The sequence below is a fragment of the Bison bison genome, unplaced genomic scaffold, assembly GCF_000754665.1.
Source record: "Bison bison bison isolate TAMUID 2011002044 unplaced genomic scaffold, Bison_UMD1.0 scf7180017864063, whole genome shotgun sequence".
Taxonomy (NCBI): Eukaryota; Metazoa; Chordata; class Mammalia; order Artiodactyla; family Bovidae; genus Bison; species Bison bison.
Genome location: NW_011494635.1, coordinates 4,382,115 through 4,390,900, shown reverse-complemented (window position 1 = coordinate 4,390,900; position 8,786 = coordinate 4,382,115). Strand labels below are relative to the sequence as shown.

The window sequence follows — 8,786 nt, the reverse complement described above, 5'->3', positions numbered from 1 at the left end:
CAAAGAAATAGAGGAAAACAACAGAATGGGAAAGACTAGAGATCTCTTCAAGAAAATTAGAGATACCAAAGGAACATTTCATGCAAAGATGGGCTCGATAAAGGACATAAATAGTATGGACCTAACAGAAGCAGAAGATATTAAGAAGAGATGGCAAGAATACACAGAAGAACTGTACAAAAAAGATCTTCACGACCCAGATAATCACAATGGTGTGATCACTGACCTAGAGCCAGACATCCTGGAATGTGAAGTCAAGTGGGCCTTAGAAAGCATCACTATGAACAAAGCTAGTGGAGGTGATGGAATTCCAGGTGAGCTATTTCAAATCCTGAAAGGTGATGCTGTGAAAGTGCTGCACTCAATATGCCAGCAAATTTGGAAAACTCAGCAGTGGCCACAGGCCTGGAAAAGGGCAGTTTTCATTCCAATCCCAAAGAAAGGCAATGCCAAAGAATGCTCAAACTACCGCAAATTGCACTCATCTCACACGCTAGCAAAGTAATACTCCAAATCAAGGATTACCATATGTAATTGTTTGCTTGGGCAGCCATAACAAAGTATTACAGACTGAGTCACTAAAACAGTAAATTTTATTTGTGTACTTTATACATGGACCCTGGAAGTCTGAGATCAGTGTGTTGGCAGCGATAGTTTCTTCTCGGGCCTCTCTCCTAGGCCGTCTTCTCCCTGTGTCTTACATGGTCCTTCCTCTGCATTTCTGTCCACGTTTCTTATAAGGACACCAGATGAAATTTTCACCTCTTTAAAGGCTCCGTTTCCAAATACAATCATATTGTGAGCTACTGGATTGTTGTTGTTCAGTCACTAAGTTGTGTACAACTCTTAGCAACTCCATGTGACCCTTCACTTATTAGCATGTGATCCTGGGAAAATCGTAAGGGATTTGATTTAAGTCATACCTGAATGCTCTAGTGGTTTTCCCTACTTTTGGTTTTTGGTTTGAAAAGATCCTTGGTATGCTTTCCATCTTAACTTTGTTGAGACTTGATATATCTGTTAAGTTCGTCTGGTCTAGTGGGTCATTTAAGGCTAATGTTTCTTTATTGATTTTTTTCACTAAATGATGTGTCCATTGATACAAGTGGGGTGTTAAAGTCCTTTCTTATTATTGTGTTGTTGTTAGTTTTTCCCTTTATGTTTGTTAACACATTATTGACCAGAAATGTATTAATATATCTTTTGTTACATGAACATTATTGACCAGAGACATTTCAGTATTCACTTACATAACAAATCGCCGGCTACTGGCAATAGTTTCTGCAAAAATCCTCCAGTCAGAAATGTGGTAATATTTGCTTTATGTATTTAGTTGCTCCTATGTTGGATGTGTATTTGTTTACAATTGTTGTATCTTATTGGATTGATTCCTTGGTCATTATATAATATCCTTCTTTGTCTCTTGTTATAGTCTGTTTGAAAATCTGTTTTGTCTGGTATACATATTGCTGCCCTAGCTCTCTTTTTGTCTCCATTTGCATGGAATACCATTTTCCATTACCTCAGTTTCTGTGTTTTCAGATCTGAAATGAGTCTCTTGTAGTCAGCGTATAGATAGGTTGTGTTTTTTATTTATCTGTTCAGCTGTTCTCTGTCTTTTGAATACAGTATTTAATCAATTTATTTTTAAAGTAATTACTGATAGATATATACTTATTGCCATTTTGTTAATTCTTGTCTGATTGTTTTTATAGTTCTTATTTGTTCTTTCTTTTGTTCTTTCCCCCCATCTGATTTGATGATATATTTGGATTGCTTTCTCTTTGGGTGAGTGTGTGTGTGTGTCTGTGTGTGTGTGTTGTAGGGTTTTCTTCTGATTTGTGGTTACCATGATATTCATAACCATGATATTCATGGGCTTCCCTGATAGCTCAGTTAGTAAAGAATCTGCCTGCAATGCAGGAGACCTGGTTCGATTCCTGGGTCTGGAAGATCTGCCGGAGAAGGGATAGGCTCCCCATTCCAGTATTATTCTTGGGCTTCCCTTGTGGCTCAGCTGGTAAAGAATCCAGCCTGAGTGCAGGAGACCTGGGTTCGATCCCTGGGTTGGGAAGATCCCCTGGAGAAGGGAAGGGCTACCCACTTCAGTATTCTGGCCTGGAGAATTCCATAGACTGTATAGTCCATGGGGTTGCAAAGAATCAGATATGACTGAGCAACTTTCACTTTTTATGATGTTCATATATAACAATTACACACACACACATAAATATATATAATATATATTAGTAATAACATGTTATTTTAAGTTGATGATCTTTTAAGTTGAAATGTACTCTTAACAACCGTGCATTATTCCCCCACATTATTTAGTGTTTTTGATAGCATATTTTATGACTTGTTTTGTATCTGCCTTAACTACTTATTGTGGATATAGATGATTTTGCTGCTTTTGTCTTATACTGTTCCTACTAGCTTTATAAGTGGTTGATGCACTACTTTTACTGTGTGTTTGCATTTACCAATGAGGTTTTTCCTTTCATAATTTTCATATTTCTAGTTGTGAGGTTTTTTTTTTTTCCATTTTTTTAAAATCCTACTTAGAGAAGGCCCTTGAACATTTCTTGCAATGCCAGTGTCATGGTGTGAAATTCTTTTAGCTATTGCTTATATGTAAAGTAAAATATTTTTGGTTACAGGTATAGATTTCTTTTCCTTTTCATCACTGAGTATATCATGTCACTTCATTCTGATCTGTGAAATTTCTGCTGGAAAGTCAGCTTAGGGAGTTTTCTTGCACATAACTAATTGCCTTTTTTCTTGCTACTTTTAAGATTCTTTATCTTTAATTTTGCTATTTTAATTGTAATTTTTCTTGGTCTTTGTCCTGTCTTTGGCAGGAAGGCATGGCAACCCACTCCAGTATTCTTGCCTAGAGAATCCCATGGACAGAGGAACGTGTCAGGGAGAAACCCAGGGAAGCTGAGGATCAAGTTTCATTCTCAATTTTTTTTGGATTTCTGAAAATGCAATTTAATTCATTCTGAATGAAAATTTGGTGGAATGGAAAGAGGGGGCGCAAACTGAGAGTCCCAGGACATGAAGTCATGATGAGGCCTTATCTTGAGTAAATGAATCCATACTGTGAGCCTGGTTTCTGTATCTCTAAAAGAGGAGTGTTACCTATTCTACCTGCTTCATGGAGTTGTACTAAGATTTCAGCAAGGTTATAGCAGCATAATATATCATTATAGAGAGAGGGGTGTAGTGCTTTTTTCCTGTCCACTCACTCCATCTACTTTTTGTGTTTAAAAGAAGTTCACAAGAGACACCTACTTTACATGTTAATCTGTTTCCCTAGTTTTTATGCTTTTGGGGGGAGATAATTGAATTACCTGTATTGTTGGTTGTGTTTTTATTTATTTTTGGTTGCTCTGGGTCTTCATTGCAGCACGCGGGCCATGTCATTGTGGTGCAAGGGGTTAGTTGCCCTGTGGCATATGGGATCTTAATTCCCTGACCAGTGATCGAACCTGAGTCCCGCGGTGTTAGAAGGCAGATTCTTAACCACAGGACCATCAGGAAAGTCCCACCTGTATTGTTAAGTCCTTGTTTTTTTGCTTTCTGTTGCTACAGGTTTCAGAACTTTCTCAGATACTTTTATGCTATGAAACTGGCACTGGAGAGCAGGTAGTTTCTATTAATAGTTGGTAGGGTGGGTACTGCCTTGTTTAGAGACTTGTACTGTCTCTTATTGACAGTTCTAGTGTTGGACAAATACTGCTTCTTGAATAAAAAGGGGGTTATAATAATTTATTTATTTATTTTTTTATTGTACCATGTGGTTTGCAGAATCTTAGTTCCCCAACTAGGGATTAAACTCAGCCATAACCACTGGACTGCCAGGGAATCCCTTGTATTGACTTAAGTGCTTACAGCTATCTCGAAAGGTACTGTAATCTCCGTTTCACAGATGAGGAAATCAAGTCACAGATAGTTACGCATTATAGCTTGTCCAGAGTGACACAGCCACTGGAGGCAGAGCCGGTGTGCTCCTGCCTCTATTAGGGCTGCAACACAGCCTGACTGTTAGAACAAGGAAATGGCATGGGTTGAAAATATTGGGCAGATTTCAGTTGAGGGAAGCTAATAAGTTAGCCAGTATGTTGCTTTCCTTTTCTGACCACATTATTGACACAGTGAGGTGCTAAGGAGTGGGCTTCTAAGCTCACAGGCCTGGTGCAGAGCCATCTCTCCGGTGGGTGTCACCCTCTGGGACCTCCTGGTTGGTCTGGCACCCCCTCCTTGTGGAAGCTTTGGAGTGGCTAGCGAGGCCTGCACATCCGTGGCGGTACCAGGGGAAGCCAGGAGCCTGAGGGCGACGTCCCCGGAGCCAGCCTCATTGGCTCCTGTGGCTTTCTGATGAGCCAGTGTCATCTGGGACGCCCACATCGTCAGTACTGGGACCTTGGCTGTTGGAGGTGGGACATGTCCCAGGCAGCTGTAATGAGGTTAAGTAGGGGTTTTTGTGATGCCTGTGTGCACTCTTCTAATAGAGTAAAGAGCCCAGAGCGCAAGGCTTCTCAGATAGGAAAACAAAAATGAGAAGACAGGTTCACTTGCATCTAAAAATAGCCCTTTGTTAAAATATTTACTTAGAGCTCCTTTAACAAGCGAGTTTTTCCAATGTGAAATTGTGAAGTAGCTCACTTTATCTGTGTGTGAGTGCTGTGCTGTCATAGCTTTTCCACCCTGTGGGCGCGTCCCTGCCACTCTCTGAATTTCCAGTTCCAGGCCTTGCCCATTTGAAGCAGAGATGTGGTCCTGTGGTCTGTAGAAAGTGACATGTGATTCTAGGTAGAAGTGTTTCACAGCCAGTTCTTGGTTCTCCGTGCCATGTTTCCTAACACCATCTGTGGAGTTGACGATGTCATGAAGCGATGGTGCGTCATGAAGCGATGGTGCTTCCTGAGCAACGAAGACTACCAGAAGCCCCTGCTGACCTGTACTGCACATGCAGCCAGAGCAAGAAGTGTGAGCTGTTGTTCATGCTGCTGGATTTGGGGGTGGTCATTACTGCCATGAGATGTAGCCTGTTCATGCTAATACAGTCCCTCCAGTTTTGAAATCTTTTATTATATACAAGAAATATATTTAAAAAATTTTTTAAATACTGAAGCATAAGTGGTAAATTCTCTACCCCCATCTCTCCTGACATGAACAGTCTCTACCCCCGTCATTGCATGCCACCCTGGTGTGTGGGTGCATGGTCCCCTGTGTGGGAGGCGGAAGGTCAAGGTGCTGGGACCATAGCTTTCATTGATAAAAGCAACAAGAGTTGGTTGTGAGATGTAGTGGAAGAGAAGACCAAAAATACCAGTAACAAAAAATACCTCTAAGAAAGATATATACAAAATCTGTAAGAGGAAAATAGCTCTGCCCTAAGAAAGGGCAAGTACAAACTTCTGGTGATGTGTTAGCCACCTCTACCCCAGATCTGGCTTTCTCTAGTGGCGAGCAAGGGCTACTCTGTTGCAGTCCACAGCTTCTCACTGCCATGGCTTCTCTTGTTGCAGAGCGTGGGCTCTAGGTGCACGGGCTCCTTAGTTGTGGTGCAGGAGCTTGGTTGCTTTGCAGCATGTGGAATCTTCCTGGACCAGGGATCCAACCCATGTCCCCGGCATTGCCAGGCAGATTCTTGACCACTGGACCACCGGGGAAGTCCAAAGATGGTGTTTTTTCCCCAAATAGACTTAATGCAGTTCTGTTTGGGATCAGTCTGCCTCAGTTTCCCTTTAGGGAAGGCAGAGTGCATGGTCATGAGTAGGTCCTAGGGACACAGATCATCCACAGTTGCAAACAGCAAGCCAGGGACCAGGGACCAGGGACTAGGTGGTAAGCAGAGGGTAGTCAGAGTGGGGAGGCTGCCCTTGAGCTCACCACCTCTCAGGGAGCTGAGAAGAAGGCCGAGATTTTCAGCATCCTTTTCTAAAGTTGCATGTATTTCAATAAGGACAAAAAAAAAAAAACATTAGAAGTTCTCTTATAAATATTCCCAGTTAAAAAGACAAATGGTAGAGGAAAATATTTTAATATATATAATGTCAGACAGAGGGGTAATAGCCTTAATATAGAATGATTGTAAGAGGAATTAGAATAAACAGCCAAGGAGACCTTGGAGCAAACAGCCTTGAAGCTGAAAGCTGGAGGGAACACAGGGCTGGGGATGTGGACAGGTCTCAGAAGTGGGGAAGCAACTAAACCCATGCCCAAGACAGAGCTGGAAGGTCAGAGGAAGTGGGGAAACACTAGGCCTGTGCTGGAGACTGAGGGCTGGAAGGTCAGAGGTGCACAGTGTTCCTGGGACAGTTTCAGATGCTCTTGGATCTGATTATCTAAGGGGGGCAGTGCTATGACCAAGTCTTCTTTTGAGGAGACTCAAAGGCTCTCTCTGGCTATATAGCAGGCAGGTAGAGGTTGGGGGTGGTTCTGTTTAAGAAGTCTCTTCCAAAGGCCAAGGTATTGATCTCCAGAATGGGGTAGGTTCACCCAGGAGGTGGATGAGACAGTCATTAAGATATGGGAAGGAAATATTGGGACTTATTATGTTCATATTCATATATTAACCACCCAGTTACATGTGTGCATCATTTAATATGTATATATTGAGGGCATGCTTCAGAAATGTTACTGATTGAATGTGTAATCAAAAAAGTTTAGGGCTGCTGGTCTAGGCAAGATACATGGCTGGCCTGGAGCAGAGAGGCAGCAGGCAAGGGAACTGGAGGTGGACAAATTTGAAATGTTTTGGAGACTTGGTGGCATTGGAAGTGGAGGTAGGGCAAGAAGAGGGGTCAGGAATGACTACTAAGGGTTTGCCATGGGCACAGGTATCTGCTAAGATGGAAAACTGGAGGGGAAGCAGAGCCGGAGGAGAGGGCAGAAGCCCAAGTGTTCATTTAGCTCTGGACATGTTAGTTTGGTTTGCCTGGGAAACTCCACCTGGAGACACACAAGACACACAGATTGGGAGCTCAGTCCTTTCAGACTTGCATGTTGTTGATCTGACCTGAGTGCTGTCAGGACAGACCAGCTCATGGAGCAGAACCCTCAGCTCACTGGTGGTTCTTACCCACTGGGGGTCCGGCGTGGACTCTGCTCACCGGGGTTGCCGAGGAGCCAGGCTGGCCAGGCCTTCAGCTCCGCACTCTTGCTCTGCCTTGTGGGCTGTTGCTGCTCCTGAAGCATCCACCCAGAAAGGACTTAGTCTCTCCACTCATGTTTCCTGAGCCGAAGCAAGTCACTCGGCCGCCCCTAACTACAGGGGTAAGTCGTGGCCTAGGAAGGCCCAGAGTCGGAGATAACGGTGCTCACGTCTGATGACTGCCTCATAGTTCTGGGCATGAGCTGACAGGCCTTTCTGAGCAGGTGACAGTCGAGGAGCACCAGGCCTGGGTAACACTGAGCTCAGAGCACCGTGACCCGCCTCCCTTACGTGGGACGTGTCCTTGGGGGCCCAGAGCGGAACACTTAAGCTAAACAGGTAGGTCCTGTGACTCTGCTAGGAGAGTGCGCATGGGCTGGGGCCCGAGCGCCTTAGGGTGAGGTGGGTCCGACTCTGAGCTGCCAGGCCCAGGTGGGGTCCACCCTGGGCAGGCTGGCCGCCCCGCCACTGCCCGGTGCCTGAGTTCTGCTTTGCTTCCCTTCTGACGCTGCACACAAGAGTTCAGGGTCATTTCTGAAGTGTCAAACTATTGCTCTTAAGCACTAATGTGGTGACAGAGACCCTTTTGGTTCAGCTCAGTGTTCCCCAAATTCAAGACAGAGACCATAACCGTGCCAAGCTTGTGGGTCTGCTCTGCACAGCAGGCCTCTCAGGTAGATTCTGTTAGAGTTGAAGAGACCGAGACTCAGAGGGTGGATTGGCCCTGGCGTCTAAAATGTGAGGAGGGACAGGCCAGCTCTGTCTCACTTCCACTCAGAGCCCAGGTTTGGGAGCGTGGCAACTTAGACTTCCGGGGTCTCCTGTGGCCTGAGGGGGTGTTTTACTGGAGGGGGCCTTGCTCTGAGTCTTCACCCAGAGGGATCGGGCAGGTGGTTGGAGCATCTGCCTGGGGAAGATATAGTTGGACTATAAAGAGAGCTGAGCACCAAAGAATTGATGCTTTTGAACTGTGGTGTTGGAGAAGACTCTTGAGAGTCCCTTGGACTGCAAGGAGGTCCAACCAGTCCATCCTAAAGGAGATCAGTCCTAAGTGTTCATTGGAAGGACTGATGTTGAAACTGAAACTCCAATACTTTGACCACCTGATGCAAAGAGCTGACTTATTTGAAAAGACCCTGATGCTGGGAAAGATTGAGGGCAGGTGGAGAATGGGATGAAAGAGGATGAGATGGTTGGATGGCATCACCAACTCGATGGACATGAGTTTGCGTAAACTCCGGGAGTTGGTGATGGACAGGGAAGCCTGGCATGCTGCAGTCCATGGGGTGGCAAAGAGTCGGATATGACTGAGTGACTGAACTGAACTGAAAAATTGGTCAGGTGTTCCCTGGGCTTCCCTGGTGGCTCAGACAGCGAAGAACCTGGCTGCCAATGCAGGAGGCCAGGCTTTGATCCCTGGGTCTGGAAGATCCCCTGGAGAAGGGAATGGCTACCCACCCCAGTATTCTTGCCTGGAGAATTCCATAGACAGAGAAGGCTGGTAGTCTACAGTCCGTGGGTTCGCGAAGAGTCAGACAGGACTGAGAAGCTAACACTTTCACTTTCAAAGATTGGTCAATCCCAGGATGTCAAAGGGAAGGTTGTGTTCTTAACTTCTAGG

General features: G+C 44.7%; 1 protein-coding gene across 1 annotated transcript in view; it reads left to right on the top strand.

The window, feature by feature from the left end:
* Positions 1-3,825: 3,825 nt before the first annotated feature.
* ABHD12 (abhydrolase domain containing 12) overlaps positions 3,826-8,786 on the top strand; it is a 35,650-nt gene continuing 30,689 nt past the window's right edge. The window contains exon 1 of the mRNA XM_010836358.1: positions 3,826-4,995. Within this exon, the coding sequence (XP_010834660.1) occupies positions 4,976-4,995 (20 nt within the window). The 5' untranslated portion in view covers positions 3,826-4,975. The remainder of the gene's footprint in view (positions 4,996-8,786) is intronic.